Genomic DNA, 18,431 nt, shown 5'->3' with positions numbered 1-18,431 from the left:
AAGGGTGATACTATCTAATGAGGAAGAAAAGGGAGGGTGGAGTTCTTTTGCCAAGTTGCTGCCCTCCTGATTTCAGACTTTCTCTGCCATGGCTAGACCTTCATTCCCTGCCCCCCCCCCCCTTTTCTGCATTAGAATGTAAACTCCTGAAAGACTAGGATGATGCCATGTCTAGTTAGTAAAAGGTGTTAGGTAAAGAGAAGAGGGCACTAGAAACAATATTCAGTGGGTAGAGACCTTTGGCGTGCCAAGCATAGGGCTGCCATGTTTGAAACATTTGCAAAGAGAGGGTTTTAGTTGGTTCTTTTATAATAGGGGGTTTTGGCAATAAGCTGAAGGGGGCTCATGGGTGGAGTCCCAGGTTGGCTCCTCTCTGGGTTTCACTAGGGTTAGAATTTGAATTGAATTCAATGCCTTTCGGGACTGAGCTGACCCCACTCAGATAACAAAGATGAAACTGTTTGTGCTTGGGATGGAGATTTTCTCCTTAAAGGATTTTCAGTTTGGGGGTTCCCTCTTCATACCCCCCTCAAGCAGTCAAAACTTAAATTCATTTAAAGAAAAAAGACTTGGGGCAGTATCCCTTATTGAGGCAGAGTTGAAGGAGATTTTCAGAGTTCCAGGGTCCCTTCTTCAATCATAGTAAATATTCAATAAAATGCTTGTGATTTTAGTCAAGGAAATAGAGAATACTGGCATTTACTTAGTGGTGGACTTAATTGAGGCAGGGATACAGTGAGGAACCTATAATAGTAATTCAAGTGAGATAAGTGGAAGAGAGAGGGAGGGAGGAAGAGAGAGAGAGAGAGAGAGAGAGAGAGAGAGAGAGAGAGAGAGAGAGAGAGAGAGAGAGAGAGAGAGAGAGAGAGAGAGAGAGACAGAGAGAGACAGAGAGAGAGAGACAGAGACAGAGAGAGAGAGAGAGACAGAGACAGAGACAGACAGAGAGAGACAGAGAGAGAGAGAGAGAGAGAGACAGAGACAGAGAGAGACAGAGACAGAGAGAGAGAGAGAGACAGAGAGAGAGAGAGAGAGAGTGAGTGTGTGTGTGTGTACACACATTTGCAGGGCAGCAATTCATGCCAAGGAGAGCCTTCTTTGTCTTCCATTTCATCTCATGCTACTCATATGATAGATTCAGCAGATGGAGACTTTCCTTTTTTGTTAATGTGGCCAATGGACTAAACATATTTGTAATAGGGCTTTTGTTTTTCTTACATTCTTAATTGGTGAATGAAATGAGATGAGATCTTTCAAGACAGTTGTGAAAATCGAGTAAGGCTTCATCTACTTCAGAGTTTGAGTAGGCCTAAAGGACTCTGAAGTTTGAGTCAAGGGCATAATTTCGTTCCCCTCCCATGATATCATCTCCCTATTTCAGCCAAATATGGGCAACTATGTACTTATTGGTCAAGTTCAATTTCGTGGGTAGATCTCGCGTTTAGAATGTAAGACTCTCAGCCAATGAGGATGAAGGTCAGTGGTGGGAGGGGGCGTTTTGCGTTAGGGATTAAAGGTGCTGTCCTGCCCACAGGAGGAGCTTCCTCTCTTTGATTGTCTGCTTGAAGGGTGGGACGCCCTTCTCGAAGAATGTAAAATAAACTTTGATTTTCTCTAGAGCTCTCTCCAGATTTTTTTATTAAATGGTGACCTCTCACCATTTCTGTACCACACATTGGGATGAGAGGGAAGGGAAAGGAAAAGGAAAGGTTCCTTCCCCACCCCCTTCTCAGAGCACTCAAATTTACTTTTGGAAAGCAGAAACAGAATTCCAATGAACTTTATTTTTTTCGTTTTGTTTTGTTTTGTGGGTTTTTTTTTTTTTCCCCTGTGATATTGTAAGTGAATGCAATGCAGTGTCTGCTGTCTGGTCTCTTAATGGGTTTGTAAAGGAATGATCACATATAGTTTTTTTGAACTTTTCTGAGAACATGTTAATGGAGCCAAGTAATGAATTACTTGCAATATTTAATTCCTAGAGAACATTAAAGTTATGTGTCTTCCTCCATCAGAGAATTTCTTTACACACCCAAACATTGTTGATGAGTTGAATGTATTCTTTGAAGAAAGAATTCTCACAAAGTTATGGACTTTTAGTATTGAAAGTGACTTTAGAGATCATTTAGTTTATATTGATATTTTTAATGTTATATTCTTGAGATTTAATGTTTTTGTGTTACTGCTACTTTTCAGACCCCAATTCATATGTGTGGAACAGGATGCAGGCATTTGCAGGCATTTAGAGAACTAATGCATGAGAACTAGATGAGATGAACTGTGATGAGAACTAGATAAGGGGCACCTAAATGAAAATAGGGTTAATTGAGGTCTAGTGGCAGGTACAGGAAGTCAAATGGCGCTCCCCTGCAACCCCTTTGGATTTGGCGCAAGGATACAGAGTTAAATGAGGTCTAGTAGTGGCACAAGAGTCCCCTCTAAAGGAATTTACATGCCCGAAGACCTAGATTGATAAAAGAAGCTTATTATGGGGTTTTGGAAGTAAGGTTAAAAGGTGTTAGGTAAAGAGAGAAGGACAACAGAGCCAGGGTTGGTTCCAATGGACAGAAATCCTTGACATGGCCAGCATAAGGATGCCATATTTGGGACCTCTGTAAAGAGTGGACTCCAGTTTGGCTCTTTTTATAATAGGGGCTTTGGATAATCTGAAGGGGGTCATAGGTGGAGTCCCAGGTTGGCTCCCGGCTTGAGTTTCAATCAGGGTTAGAATTTGAATAGAATTAAGTGGGTTTTTAGATAAGGATGAAACCGTGCTTGGGGTGGGGTCCCTTCCCAGAAACAGACTCCAAGGAGGTTTTAAGAGTTTTGGAGTTTCCTTATTATTCCCCCCCACAAGCTGTTAAAACTTAAATTCATTTAAGAAAAAAAAGACTTGGGGCAGTATCCCTTATTGAGGCAGGGTTGAAGATTTTCTCCAAGGATCTTCAGAGTAGTGGGGTCCCCTCTTCAGCTGTATCTGTTTCCATTTTTTAACATCTCTCCTCTCAGGCTTACGTTGTGAGTTTACTCTATGAATTGTTGTATCTTGGCTCTTAAAGCAGGAAAGGATCTCTTAGGTCCCATCAGAATACATATTGAGCCTTCGCTGGAAGCCCTCTGAGATGGTCCATTTTACAGTCAGCACTACTTGTTAGGGGTTGTTCCTCTTCTATTGAACCCAAGTCTTCTGTGGTGCAACTTATCCCTCTTGATATTCATTCAGCCTCAGGAGGCTGAAGCATAAGGAATGTTCTTTCTTGTCTGTGTAACCACATCTTCACCCTTCATCACCTTTCCCAGCCTGATGCCTGTTCCTTGAAGGCTAGGTTTGCTCACTTCTTCCACCTGTGAGTTTCTCTCATGGTCCTTCTCCATCCTGTCTGAATTTTTGTTTTTTTTTTTCTCATTTTAAGAACTGGAGGTTTCTCAGGATGAATGAAAATACAATGACAAAGACTCTCCAAGCACGAAAACTTCCTGAGTGGATGTCTACACAGCATAAAGGATGTGATACAGATAAAAGAAAGGTTTGTTAACTCATGATGAACGATTTTTATTTTTTATTAGTTTTTTTTCTGGTTATACATGTATATTAACTTTTAAAATATACATTTATTTATGAATCATGTTGGGAGAGAAAAATCAAAACACAAAGGAAAAATCACGAGAGAAAAAAAATTTAAAAAAAAAGAAGTGAACATGGCATGTGTTGATTTACATTCAATCTCCTTAGTTCTCTTTCTGGATTCAGATGGTGATTTCTATCCAGAGTTTATTGGGATTGACTTGGATCACTTGAATCACTGAGAAGAATCAAGTCTTTCATAGTTGATTCCACATTCTTGCTGTTACTGTGTACAATGTATTCCTGGTTCTGCTTGTTTCAGTACCAGTTCATGTAAATCTTCCCAGGCCTTTCTATAATCAGCTTGTTCATCATTTTTTATAGAACAGTAATATTCTGTTATCTTCAAATCCCACAACCTATTTAGCCATTTCCCAATTGATGGGCATCTACTCATTTTCCAATTCTTTGCGATCACAAAAAAAGTTGCTGCTAACATTTTTTGCATATGTGGGTCATTTTCCTTCCTTTATGATTTCCTTGACATATAGACCCAATAATGGCACTGCTGGGTTGAAGGGTATGTATGCTCAGTTTGATAGCCCTTTGGGCATAGTTCCAAATTCCTCTCCAGAATGTTTGGATCACTTCACAGCTCCATCAACAATGCATGTGGCCCAGTTTTCTTACATCCCCTCCAACATTTGTCATTAGAATAATTATTTTTATATGAGGTTGTCAAGAGATTTTTTTTTTCCTCTTAGTATTTTCACTTGTAAATGGGCTGTATTCAGCATGGACAGCTTCTTCCTTGTTTGTCGATCTGTAATTGGTTTCAGCTTTGTTGTTGATAACCTAGATTATTTGATGCTCCTGTGTAAACCAGGCCCATGAGAAATTTAAATTTTATCATCTGTGAAAGCATCTATCATTAGCCATTGTTCACTTGTAATTTTAGGTTTGTGTGATGACTGAGAAATAACAACTGGCAAGTAATATTTTATAAAAAATTCTCTCTCTTCTCCTCTTGATACTATACACAATTATCCTTGCAAGCAAGCAATCCTCCTCCCCACCCCCACCAGGCTGGGGTTAAGTGACTTGCCCAGGGTCACACAGCTTGGAAGTGTTAAGTGTCTGATTTGAACTTGAGTCCTCCTGAATTCAAGGCTGGTGCTCTATCCACTGCGCCATCTAGCCGCCCCTGCAAGCAATCCTCATAGTGAAAATGACCATGAGTCACTTAAAGTGGCCCAGATTGATCACATATTCATTGTTGGGGGGCACCATGCCAGAACTGGGGAGTTCGAAGATAGTAAAACATCCCTTACTTTCAAAGGCCTCAGATTAAAAAGCTTTGTTTAGTTTTTCATTCTTGTCATTTTTTTCATTATTTATCATTTTCCTTTCTCAACATTATCTTCCTTCTACCCCTGCCCTGAGCCATCCTTTATAATAAAAAAATAAAATAAAGGAAAAAAATCCTGTAGTTTTTTAGCAGAACTTACTAATCTTATCAATGGAGCCTGGCGGCATAGACCAATGCATTCTATGTCAGAAGTTCTCAGTTTATCAAGGATGGGAGGGACGTTCTTTTTTTTTCCTGTCCTATTTGGGGGCAGGTGGGATCATGATAATTACACAGGGCTTAGGAGAATTTTTTTCTTCATTGTTTTTATTTACATAATTGTGGTCTTTGCTTATATTGTTTTCCTTTTTTTTTTTTTTCCCTCTTTTTGCACCAGGTCATATACATCTTTCCTTGTTTTTCTAAATTCTTCTTGTTCTTTGGTGCTACTTACAGTGAATTCCATTTCATTTCCATATGCCCAGATTGATAAGCATTTACTTAGCTTCTAATTCTTTGCTGATACAAAAAAGCTGCTTTGCTAACTGTGTTTATATATTTTTATTTTGATCTTTGAGCTCTTTGGGTAAGTAGGTGTGTTACATAGGACTCCCTTGGTCAAAGGGTGGGTCACTCTCTTAGCATGATTCCAAATTTCTATTCAAAATGATTGGGGTAATTTACACAAAAGCTTACATTCTCCTGATTATTATGTAATAATCTTGACAATTATGTGGGGGAATGGTGGAGTAGAAGGGAGACTGGAATCAGGAAGTCCAGTAGGAGAAATTGCTAAGGTGGTTCAAGGGACAGGATTGGAAGACCTGGGGTACATGGTGAGCACATGACTAGAAAAGGAAGGGTCTGCACAGCTAGGTGGCATAGTAAATAGAGCACCAGCCCTGAAGTCAGGAGGAGGACCTGTTTTCAAATGAGACCTCAGACACTTAACACTATTAACATTTAACAGCTGTGTGATCCTAGGCAAGTCACTTAACCCCAATTGCCTTAGGGGAAAAAAAGAAAGAAAAGGAAGGGCCTGAGAGATTATGGTTGTGTAGGGATCAGGAGATGGAAAGGGTCCAAGGTCACTGGGAAGTGGGACCCTTGGTTCCTCAGTAGAAACAGGGAGGAAATTGGAGAACAGCTTCGGGGAGAGGGGATCAATTCATACTGAGTTTTGTTTTGTGGAGTTGTGAGAGATCTGTGGGACCTACATCAGGAAGTCTCCAGCAGACAAGTAATGATAAGAAATTAGTACTTGAACCATGAAGTTGGGTATCTATCCTCTGTAGAGAAATATAATTGATGGGAGAGCTCTCTGAGAGTTTTATGTATAGGGAGAAGAGTAGAGGACCTTGGATGAGGAGGCTGGGGCTATTCCTGCAGAGTAACTGAGGAGTGGTGGGACAGCTGGGAGGAGAGCTGGGACGGCAAGGCCCAGGATGAAGTGAGCCAAGGCCTGAGGCTAGCCAGGATCGATGCAAGAGCCTGTCTGAAGGACTAAAGACACAGCCATGATACAGAACTCGGGAGAACTTGGAGAACTTTAGAATCCAGAGAAAGACAAAATAAATGAGGCAGTCTCCATACACTTTCCAGGGTCTTGCAGTAGGGTTGGTGGTGGGATAGGTAAGCTTGCTCAAGTGAGAGTTTTTAAGGCTGGGGTAGATGTGAACATGTGCATAGGCTGCCTAGAGAGAGGGGGGTGGAGAGGGGTGGAGGGCGGAGGTAGAGAGGCTCACTTTGGCCTGGTGGAGAGGATGGGTGATGGGTAGCTGGGGGCTTCTGTAGCAGAAAAGGAGTAGCTCAGCTAAGAGCACTTCTAAAGCCCTGTGGGTCCAGTGGTGGGTCAGCAGCTCCCAAGTTAGATATAAGAAGGAAGATGGTAGAGGGACATATTTGGACTTGTGCTTTTTTTGGGGGGGGTGAATGATAGCAGGAGAAGGCCCTCCCTCTATAATATCTCTGCTTTCCAGAATTCCTAGTTAGCTTCTGAATGCAGGGTATGCACTGCTGCCTTCTACAAGGGTCTTCACTATCTCTCTTCCCTCCCCCAGTGCTAGTTCTCTCTTGTTCCCTCCCCTACCTACCACCTTCCTCTTCTTTCTTCTCTATTCCTCCTCCTCCTTTTTCCTCCTCCTTTTCTCTTCTTTCCTTCCCTTCTTCCACTCTTCCTCCTCTCCTTTACTCTCTCTTCTTCTTACTTCCTATCTTCTCCCCTTCTCCCTTTTCTCTTCTCCTTCTCTTCCTCTTTCCTTCCTCTCTCTCTCCATCTTCTTCCTTCTCCCCCCTCTTCCTTTTCCCAACTGATGGAGAAGGCCTCAAGGACAGGAGCTTTTTCCATTTTTGTCTTCATAATCTTATTTTGTAGCCCAGCATTCTAGGAGGTGCCCAGGAACTGTTGGTTGAATTGACTTTATATAATTAGAGCTTTCTAGAAAAAGTCAGTGAAGAAAATACAAAGTAATCATTTGAATACTGATTTTTTATTTCCCATGGATTTTCTCTTCAGAGGAGTATTCTGGAAGATGATCTTCCCCTACTGGAATTTCCTGGCTCCATCCTTTATAGTTATGAATCGAGTGATTGTTCCTTCCTAGCAGAAGATATTAGGTAAGAGTCTTGAATGCCTTAGGACCACTGGTATCTCTGCTTCTAAAGGGTAGTTGCTAATGTCCTGAATTCCATGAAAGACAGCAGGTGACTGAGCAGAGACACCCTAGTCAGGTAACAGCTTTGTGTGTTTAAGCATGTTTGGTCTGTCCTTTGACTTTATCTAGCCTTTTGAATGGCTGTTTGTTGGAAGCAGACTGGACTCCAAGAGGTTAGGTGGCCGTTCTTCAGTCTATGTCAGAGGCAGAACTCAAATTCCAGCCTTCCAAGTCTCTATCCAGTGTTTTAGTATCTACAAAACCTGCATTTTGTATTGAATTAGTAAATGAGTTGTTCTATTTTTGTCTCCTTACAAATTCATAGCATCAGTCATAGATTGAGAATTGAGAGGGACTTTGGAATAGTTTTTAAGTGAGGAAACAAACCCAAGCAGTGACCAATGACATACCTTGCCCAGGATCACAGAGCTAGGAAGTCTCTGAGGCCACATTTGAACTCTGCCCATTCCCAGGGCAGTGCCTTCTCCCTTCCCATGACTCTTTGGACCAGGTACATTGCTTCGCAACACAGAACACTGGCGGGGACTGGCAGAGAACACTGTGTTGGTTATATATGTAGCAAATGCCAAGAGGAAACAGAAGACTTAATTCTTTAAATAATAGCTATTTAATTTTTTAAATTTTTATTTATTTACAAAACATATGCTTGGGTAATTTTTCCAACATTGACCCTTGCAAAACTTTTTGTTCCAAATTTTCCCCTCCTTCTCCCTACTCCCTCCCCTAGCTGGCAGGAAGTCTAGTACATGCTAAATATGTTAAAATACATGTTAAATCCAATATATGTATACATATTAATAGTTATCTTGCTGCTCAAGAAAAATCAGATCAAGAAGAAAGGAAAAGAAAAACTGAGAAAGAAAGCTCATAACTTTTTATTTGCAATATATATGTGCAAAAATAGTTTTCAGCCTTCATCCTTGCATAACTTTGTGTTCCAAAATTTCTCTTTCCCTTCCCTCTGATCTTTTTTAATCTTAAAGCTGGCTGTGCCTTTACTTGTTTGGAGGACTTTTTAGAGTCAATGTAAATTGTCTACATATGGTCCCAGCCAGTCTGGTAGGGAGGCCTGGCCTTAGTGGGACATTGGGACTTGCACTTGCTCCTATTCAGGTTCATGTCATGCAAGTTCTAGTCCAAGTTTGGGCATCCTCAAAGGTAACATTGCATCATTACTACTCTGAGAATGTTGACTTGAAAAAGCTCTGCTTTCAAGGAAGGTATAGAAATGAAAATTTTGGACTGAATAATGTGGCTTTTTTTCCCCCTTCTATGTCAGGTTGGTACTGCTCTTCTGGTGTCCTTTAGACACTTGAGTAACACGTTGTTTTTGTCGTTCTTACTTCTTCCCTGTCATAGCCTATTTTTTTCTGTTCCCTCTCCAAGTCAGTACCATGGCTAAGGGAGTCTCCAGGTCTAGCATGTTGGCCTTTTGCCTCTGAAAATCCCAGGTATCCTTTAGGACTCCCCCTTTTGTCATTGCCTACAGGAGGCTCTTCCTTCTGTCTTCAGCTGCTTAGTCACCCATCTCTTGCCAAATGACCTTGAATTTTCTAGGAATCTGTTTTAGATTTCTTCATGGATATGTGTTTTTCCTCTGTTAACTGTAAACCGCTTGAGAGCAGGGGCTGCTTTATATATATATATATATATATATATATATATATATATATATATATATATATATATATATATATATATGTGTGTGTGTGTGTGTGTGTATTATATACATATATGTGTGTGTGTGTGTGTGTGTGTATATATATATATATATATAATATATTTTTTAATATATCCAGTACCTACCATGATGCCTGGCTGGTAGTAGGTGCTTAATTAATGTTTGTTAAATTAAGGAGTTACTAATGATCTGAACTTCACAATAAGAGGAGTGTCTCTCAGAGTAATGTGTTCCCACTTTAAGATAAAACAAGGTGATTTCCCGAGAAAATAGAGAGTGATGATGGATAGGAGAGCAGGACATAGGGAGGGGACAAAGTACAGCTCTTGGGGAATGAATGTAAGAGTGGCTGAGAACTAACTGCAGTATCTATTTCAGTTTTCCCTCAGGGTTTAAAGATGTTATTAGAGAATGAAGCTATTAAAAAGGCTGGTGTGGGACTTGCAGACCAGTGGAAACTTCTCCGAGACTTTGATATCCACCTGAGGAGCTTTGTGGAGTTGGCCAGTATGGCCAATGAGAAGGTAGAGACATGCCTAAATTTGATGGTTCTCCTTGGTAGAAACTGAGTAGGGCCAGTCTTGGGGTTCAGACATTACTAAATGGATGTAGATGGTCCTTGTGGACACCTACTGTCATAACTGTTCATTCTAACAGTCCTCTTTCTCACTTACTGCTTTTTTGTGAGACAACTATTAATTTGGAGATTTTTTAAATAAAAAGAATCCCTGTGGGTTTTTTTTTGGGGGGGGAGGGCGTGCCCTGTTCCTGTATGTCCTGCCCTCTTCCATTGTTATTTCAGAAAAATACCATAAGTCCCACTGCATCTATAAATATCGGGTATGAGGATTTGGGCTTTTAGGGCTATCCTTTCCCTTCTTCATACTCTGTCAAATAGTTTATTGAATAAAATGAAATGCTTATGACCATTTCCACTTCTTTGTTGTAAAAAACAATGTCTAGGGGAAATTGCAGAATTAGAACTGGTGACTGATTGGGTGATCCAGTTCTGTGATTAGAGTTCTGGTTCTGAATTCCAGCTTGCATCTCTTTTTGCTTGGCCATGTGACCTTGGACAGGTCCCTGCCATGTCTTTAGGCCCCCATTTCCACCTCTAAAATGTCTAGCTGGGAACTGGTGCCCTTTTGATTCCTGTGCCTTGAGGGATTGAATTGGGCTGGGGTCTGGGCTTATCTCTCTAGATGGACTCTTGGAGGGATTGCATGAATGATTCCAAGCTCAAGCTGCAGGCAGGCCCAGTCCTCACTTGGACAAGGTCTGTAAGTACTGTTCTGTGCTCCTCTTTTATGGCTCTTAGCTCAGATGTAAAGAGACTTGGAGCTTGGACAGCTTGGTTAAGCATCTTTTCAGTAAGCGGCTTCTCAAGGAGCAGTCCATCCGCTGCAGTCGCTGGGAGAACTTCCCACTCACCGAGGACCAGAAGCAGTATGCTGCCATTGACGCTTACGTACGTACTCAGGGGACAGTTTTTATTGCCTTGGTTTGGAGTTCTCCAAACTGGTCACAAATTCAGCCTATGTTAGTATGGAAAAGACTGCAGAAGGCATTTATTACTGACTTTTTTTCTGTCGATTAACAAGTAGTGCCCATTCACAGATGACAGAACTCTTGTGATTGTTGATCTGAAGTTAAAGGAAAGTTCAGTTGGAGCATTAATCTGGCTTCAAACTTTCTCTGTCTACCCTCCCAGGCTAACCTCTTTGCCACACTCATAGACCTGGAGCTCAGGACCTCTTGCTGGTATGTTAACCTCTCATAGTCAGCCAGGTGACCCCGACAACTCAATATCAGAGATTTGTACTGAACCAGCCTGGCATGAATGGTGGTAACAAAGCACTTCCTGTTTTAAGACAGGAGAGTGGGCATATAGACACAGAACCCTATTGGAGACAGTGAAAAGGACGCTAGTGGTCTCTCACTCAGGTCACTGCAGAGCTCTTTCTTTTCTTCTCTCCAGTGTCATCATGCTTCTCCCTCATTGCCATAACTCTGCAGGTCAACTTGCTCTCCTGGGTTCTGTGGGACTGCTCTCCTTTTCAGCTAGACTCTTTAGCCACCTGCTATACACACTGGAAGAAATGCAAGGAGAGACTCTCTTTGTAGCCACATAAACAGTTGGCTCAGGGGTGGCCCTGGGGCATCAGATATTGTCTTGGTAACTGGTCTGATTGCTGAGCTTGTAGATTCTGATTGAGCTCCTGCACTGGCAAAACCTCTAAAAAGGGTGATATGTTGTGCCAGGAGCTGAGTGTGGAAGAAAGCTGGTTTTGAAGTAGAAAGGACCAGGATACAAGACCTGCCTCTGAATCACATGGGCTTGGGGACCCTTGGTCAGTCCCTTCACTTGGCAGTACAGCCCCAGTGACTGTCAGCTTTTTGGGAAGATTTTTATAATCTTTTTCTTTTATTGTTGTAGGCCAGTCTCATAGTTTACCAAAAATTGGAAACCGTGAGTGGAACTGAACAGATATTGCCGACAACTGGTGAGTTTTTTCTGAGCTCCATGGGGCAAAATGGGAAGTGTCCCTGGGGATAAGAGAGGGTCTGCTGGCAGTCCACGTGGCACAGTGATATGGTGTCTGTGATTCAGCTCATTTCAGCCCTGCCAGGTATCAACGGAGAGGTTGGCAGAGGGTGTTGCTGTCACACTGATCAGTAAGAACACCTGCTTAGTCCCAAGCCCTGGGGGCCCAGAGACCTTGAATGGCACACTCCCTATTCTTGAACAGCTTAGGTCCGAATAGGGAAGGAGCCAGGCCATTCACAAAATAAAAAGGCTATCCAGGGCAGAGTCCTCCAGGGTCTCCAGGGGAGTTGCCTGCTTTTATCTTGTCCAAATTGGAATGGTTGCCTAGGCTTCCATCCATCAATATGCCAAGCACAGAGTTAATTGGCTTCATGTGGAATTTTCCTCCAAGTTCTAATGGCCCAGAGCATGAGGGAGCTTGAGGTTGTTGGTTAGAATACCATTGGAGGTGTGGTAGCTCCGGGAGCCAATGTTGGAAGGTGTAAACAGGTCATCATGAGCTGGTCCCCAGATTCATGAAATCATAAATCTTGCCCAAAAGCCACCAACTCAAATCAGTATTCCTCACATTGGCCTCTATGCAGTAAGGGATACACAGATACTTGTTAAAGTGACTACATCATGTTACAAGTGTACCCTAAGATTCTTCAAGAATGCTGTAGAGAGAGAATGTGTGTATTTGGGTGGTAAACTGAACCTTTCTTCTTTCTTGTTTCTTTCTCGTGCCCATTGCACTCATTTTGATCTGTTGTCCAAAGATGGTGTTTTTTAAACAATGTTAAAAATATTGCCCTTAACATCACTACTGTTAAATGAGAAGAGAAAGGGTGTGCATGAGGCTTGGATTAGTGCAAGGATCACAGTGTTGGGAAGCATTTGGGTTGCCAATGTGGTGTTCTGGCTGATGCACATAACCCTGATTTTTCTAGGGGTGGACCACTTTCCTGAGGAGGTGAAGAAGCAGTTGCTGTCACTCTCTGAAGAGATGATGCATCTGACCAAGCGTCTTTCCCATCCTTGGAGACTCTGCAGCAAGCCACAGAGGCATGTTCTTTCTTACTGCTGTGTCTTTTTCTCTTTGTGTTGGGTCTGTGTGTTGCTGACATGGGGAGATGGTCTCATTAAAAGTATTTGTCAGGACAAGATGATCTGCAGAAGAGTTGCTTACTAAGCTCTGATTTGTGAAGAGATGAGAGATTGTCATCTTGCATGTGTCTAATCAGAGAATGAAGAAGCTCAGTCTTTTAGGACTTCTATGTAACAAAGAAACTGGGAATAGTTTCTAGGTTGGTGCCTTGGGGGTGCTAAGAAAGCATTATTGAAGAGTCATGCCTTCTGGCCTAGAATAAGTAGCTTCTTGGCTTCTGGTTTCATCATTTAAATACAGTTTCTTCTAGCAACTGGTGGCATTAGACCTGGATGAGGAAGACCTGAGCTTAAATCCACTCTCATACAGAACAATAAAGGTTTGAGAAAGGAAGGAATTATTGTGCAGGACTTTAAATGCTAAAGACAGGAGTTTCTATTTCATCCTAGAAGTAATAGGGAACCATGGGAATATTTGATTAGGGAACTAACAGGCAGATCCTAGGCAAATCAGCACACTTCCGCCTCAGTTTCCTCATCTAAGTGTATTACAATAGCAGCTACTCTTTTAAGATTGTTGTATAGATAAAATGAGACATTTATAAAACTCTTTGCAGACTTAAAAAAAAAGAGAAAATGAAAATTTTTTTTCTCAATTACATGTAAACAAATTTTTTTAACATTTAAAAAAATTTTGAGTTCCATATTCCTTTATTTTTCCCCTCTCCCTTCCTTGAGAAGACAGTTAATTGATACAGATTGCACATATGTAGTCATGCAGAATGTTTGTACTTTTCAAACTTTAGTGCACTATAGAAATGCTAATTCTTATTACTCAGGAATACAGTCTCAGTAAAGCACTTACATCTCAAATCCACTATGTCCCCAAATGAACTCTTTCTCTTTCTTCTCAGATGAGTACATCTTCCCAAACCCTGGACTTCATTATGCACCCCAGATATTCACACCTGGTTGCTTCTTCCTATCCTCAGGGTCCAGATCTTCCTTACCTAGGAGAATGAGCTTGCTCAGGGAAGCCCTCTGTTAGTTCCTACGGGTCCACAGCACTTTCCCTACTGATTTGTAGCTTCTTTTTACGTGATCTCTTTCCCATTCGACTGGGAACTCCTCTAGGGCAGATTGTCTTTTGCCCTCTTTTTGTATTTCCAGCATTTAGCATTGTTGTGGCACAGAGGGACTTAGTAAATGTTTTTTGCCTGAGGGTTCGCCCATTCCCCTAGTTGCTCATTTGCAATCTTCGTGTCTTTGTTGCCTTCTCTCATCTTATCTACCTAAGCAGCTACCAAATCTTTCCCTTGATACCTCTGTGTCCTTTCTTGGAGAGATCCCTCTCTTTCTCTCCATGAAGTCACAATGCTGGTTCAGACCCTGTTAGGCTATCTTGCCTCATCTAAGCCATAGCTTCTTATTTGTTGTTTCCCATCTGTAGTTTCTTCCCATTCTAGTCTATTCTCCATAGTGGCCAAAAGAATTTTCCTTAAGCTTAGTTCTGCCTGTTAGTTCCCTAATCAAACACTCTAGTAATTCCCTATTCTAGAATGGAATAATCCACAATAACCCCTTCTTCCCTTTCTCAAACCTTTTTTATTCTACTTAAATGATTGATTGGTGTGTATGTGTGTGTTTTGTTCCCATCTCCAACTTTTGTATGGGGTATCTCTGTCCCTAAGGCCTTGAATCTTCTTCCTTCTTGTCTCCACCTTTTAGAATCCCTGAATGCAGCGTAGGTTAATGCTTGTGGACAGGTTCATTGATTACAGTGAGAAGAGAACATAATAGATTCATTTCTACTGAAAAATTAAAAGAAGATACTGGCATAATGCCAGGATCTTATTGTTCTTTAATGGATCTGGGGGCTAATATCTCAACTGCAGTGATCTTCTATAGATGGAGCATAGCCCTCAAGCAGGAGAGAAATTTAAAAATATCCATAAGAGTGTTTTTAAGAGGAAAAAATTGACCACGTGTACTTAGAACCTTACTCTTAATTTAGACATTTATCTTACATACTTGGAGATGTTTTCCTATCTCTCAGAGTTTCAGAGTAGTAATTTAAAGGGGGGGAAGGTATCCTTCCAGGAGGCTCACAAGCTAATATGACAGTCAGGGTACAGATCTCATGATTCCAAAAATGTCACTTATGATAGGAACAAATTGCTGGTTATTTGTTAATATTACTGCTTTTTCAAGCATTTATTAGGTACCTATGATGTGCTTGGTACTTGGGATTCAGAGATAAGAGTGAAATAATCTCTCTACTGCAATTGCTTGTATTCTCTTAAGGAAATTTGCACGTCTAGGTCTACACAAAAATAAAGAAACTTTACTTTGAAGGGTGGAGAAGGAAGGGAGAGGTATTTGTGAAGGGCCAACAGGCTCTTCCAGGCAGGTGCTCTGGGCTGCCTTCAAAGAGCATAGGGATTTGGGGAACAGAAGTGTGAGGGGCAGCATTGACAGCCTGGTGGGGGTGCAGAGCTCAGAGATGGAATAGGATATAGCCCCATATGGGCATGGAGGTGGGTAGGTCACTTTTTTTTTCTTGCTGAGGCAATTGGGGTTAAGTGACTTGCCCAGGGTCACATAGCCAGGACTTATTAAGTGTCTGAGGTTAGATTTGAACTCAGGTCCTCCTGACTTCAGGGTTGGTGCTCTGTCCACTGTGCCACCTAGCTGCTAGGCCACTTCATATTTCCTGTCTTCAATCAGATACCTGGTCCGCTGGGTCAGGAAGTAGGCCTTGTGGACCCTTAGATGGCTCTTTAGGTGCCTCATCAGAATTGGGTGATTCTTTATTCATGAAAATGATAAGATTCTTAGGAAAAGCAAATTTCTGTGTTAGTTGTGCTGGTCTTTGAATGGTCAAATCATCTGTCTCTGATGCATATTCCAAACTGTCCCAGAGATCTGAGCTCTATTGGTGACTGTCAGTCAGTCACTTGGCATTTTTACAAAGCCCCACCCCTAGGTTGAATGGGAGGGGTATCTTCCTTCTATTCTATTCTAAGTATCCTGTTTTCTGACTCCCAGTTTTTTATCCATCTTTTCAGAAGCATATTCTGGTTTGGTAATGAAAGAATTTGGCAAAAAGTATGGCCTTTGTGATCTTTGGGTTGGCACCTTGTGTCTTTGTGGAAACAAATGAGGGATTGGGAGAGCTTCAAGGGACTCACTGTTACCATAGTGGCCGTGCAGTTAGGTTGGTTTGCTTGTTTTTAAATAGTACAAGATCTATGCATTGGTAATTTTTCAGAATTGCCCCTTGCAAAACCCTCTTTTTTAGCTTTTCCCTCTCCTAACTCCCACCCCCTCCCCTAGATGGCAGGCAGACACATACATGTTAAATATGTTAACGTATATGTTAAATACAACGTATATATATATATATATACACACACACACACACACATCCATACAGTTAGTTTGCCATGCTGTTAATTTTGTGACATTTATTTCCCTTGGCCTGCTCTTTAGAGTTACTGAGTTACTGAAGAATCTTTCAGACGACCTGGGGGCCTTAAGGACTGCACTGTTTGGAGCTCCTGACTTGGAGAGGCTCCTCAGGGACACCCCATCAGACGAGGGCCCTGCAGCGGGGGAAGAATTGAAAAGACTTGGAGAAGGGCCTCAGGCTTCAAAACAGGGAGAAAGGGACTCAGATGATGGTGACTTCATTGAATGTGGAGGAGGAAGTAGGATGGGCAATGCAGTGGACCTGATCAAAGATGGGTCTGAAGGTGAAAGGGAGGATCAAAACCCCCAAGAAGTTGGGGAAAGGGTTTGCTTAATGTCACTGGATGTTACTGAATACGAACTTCAGATGATGGAGCAGCAGGCGAGGGAAGAAGTGAATGAAGCCGCACATGTGTCTGATCAGGTACTTACTATTATCATTGAGGTCAGTTTGCATGGTCTTCCACTAAGATTCTCATGGATGTTAATTGGTATCATCTTACACATTAAAGGGAAAATAGGTGAAAATCCCATGTAACATCTTTCTTAGTGGATATGAAGTTAAGACACGTATATGTATGTCTACATCTGAACCTCTGTTGTAGCCTTTGGCCTCTAAGAAGGGGATGGAAGGCACTGGCAAAGTCCTCCAGCCCTCTCCTCATGTCTGCACACAGGGAGGTGATGGGCTATATTCCTTTTTTCCTCCCATTTTCTGCCCATTTTTGCTCACCTTGATGGAATTGAGTCCTTGCTAGGTTCTCTTCCTTTTTTGAGTCCTATGACTTCTGATGATGACCCTGGGATCTCTTCCCTCTGTTAACATGAAAACACATCCCTTCAAAGTCCCTTTTGGTTGTTCATTTGTATTTACTTTTTGGTGTTTTTCTTGACTGTGGTGTCAATATTTCACAGTTGCTTCTTTCCCCAGGAGTTCCTCTGAGCAGAGGGTCTGGGCCTGGCTGGGCCTAGATGGGTAGCAGCTTCCCTAATCTTCATGGTCAGTTTACTCAATGCACTTGCCATGACAATGTCACCCAAAGATAGAGAGGCTCTTTGTCTTAGCCCTAGGAAACTTTTGCTAACACTGATGTCGGCTTTTCTTAAGTTTTGTCTGAAATGTTCTGGCTTTTTTGTCTCCCTAAAAACATGCATGATATTCATAATTTTTCATTATTATAATTGTTGCCTATACTTTTCTCCCCAATCAAGGAATTTTAACTTCTAGGTAATTTGCAGGATGAGATTTTTTTGCCTCCAGGGTTCACAAGCCTATTTTGTGAAATTCAGGCTCCAGATATCATTATGGTGTAGTCTTTAATTTAGAAAAAAAATCTCATCTTAAAAGCAATCTGATTTTCTGATTTTTCCTCTAGAAGTTTTTTAATTTTAATTTTTATTCTTAGAGCATCTGTCTACTCCTATATCCCCCTAATAGTTTTTCTGTTTATATTTTTAGTGGTTTGGAAAGTCAGTCAGTATTTTCTAGGTTATTTGAACTATATTATCCCCTTCAGTTTTCTACTAAAAATTCAAACTTTAGTGGATTTAAAGTTTATTACAAGTGGTTTGATAAACTACAGTAAAATTTACTATTTGTCATACTGAACTGCATGGGATTTCTCTGCTATTTTCAAACTTTGCCCTTGCCGGAATTTCAATAGCGATTGTTAGGGAGCCTTCATTTTTGATAAAGAGTCCCTAACACACCAGATATCCAGACATTTCTTGTTTCTCTTCAGTTGTTTGTATAATTATTCATTGATAGAACTTATCAAAGAGTCTCCTAAAAAATTGAAAACAAAACAAAACAAAACTTCTGTTGTAAAATTGTCTTTTATGTTTAATGGCTGTTTTTAATTCCTTTCTGCCCCCCTTCGGGAATGAACCTCTTCAAACTTATCTTGATCGTTATTCTGATGGCAGACATGACAAATATGTGATGCTAACAGTTTGTTAGCGATGTAAGGGATTGATTCAAGATGTCAAAGGGGGTATGGTATGGATGTTATTTCTATGAAAGAGATGATGAAGAGTTGTAATAAATACTAATCCATAGG

General features: G+C 41.3%; 1 protein-coding gene across 15 annotated transcripts in view; it reads left to right on the top strand.

The window, feature by feature from the left end:
• Positions 1–18,431, top strand: part of WRN (WRN RecQ like helicase) — an 89,747-nt gene that overhangs the window by 8,887 nt on the left and 62,429 nt on the right. For 2 of the 15 annotated variants that reach the window (XM_074272950.1, XM_074272952.1), the window contains exons 2-8: positions 3,411–3,524; positions 7,426–7,526; positions 9,540–9,790; positions 10,585–10,734; positions 11,704–11,770; positions 12,744–12,858; positions 16,393–16,795. In XM_074272950.1, coding sequence (XP_074129051.1) covers positions 9,665–9,790; positions 10,585–10,734; positions 11,704–11,770; positions 12,744–12,858; positions 16,393–16,795 — 861 coding nt within the window. In that variant the 5' untranslated portion in view covers positions 3,411–3,524; positions 7,426–7,526; positions 9,540–9,664. Of the gene's footprint in view, positions 1–3,410; positions 3,525–7,425; positions 7,675–9,539; positions 9,791–10,584; positions 10,735–11,703; positions 11,771–12,743; positions 12,859–16,392; positions 16,796–18,431 lie in introns of those variants that run through there. The other 13 variants (XM_074272954.1, XM_074272953.1, XM_074272955.1 and 10 more) reach the window with 12 other exon arrangements.

Source organism: Sminthopsis crassicaudata, chromosome 6 (assembly GCF_048593235.1).
Source record: "Sminthopsis crassicaudata isolate SCR6 chromosome 6, ASM4859323v1, whole genome shotgun sequence".
NCBI lineage: Eukaryota > Metazoa > Chordata > Mammalia > Dasyuromorphia > Dasyuridae > Sminthopsis > Sminthopsis crassicaudata.
The sequence above is the reverse complement of the archived record's forward strand: the minus strand, read 5'-3'. Positions and strand labels throughout refer to the sequence as shown.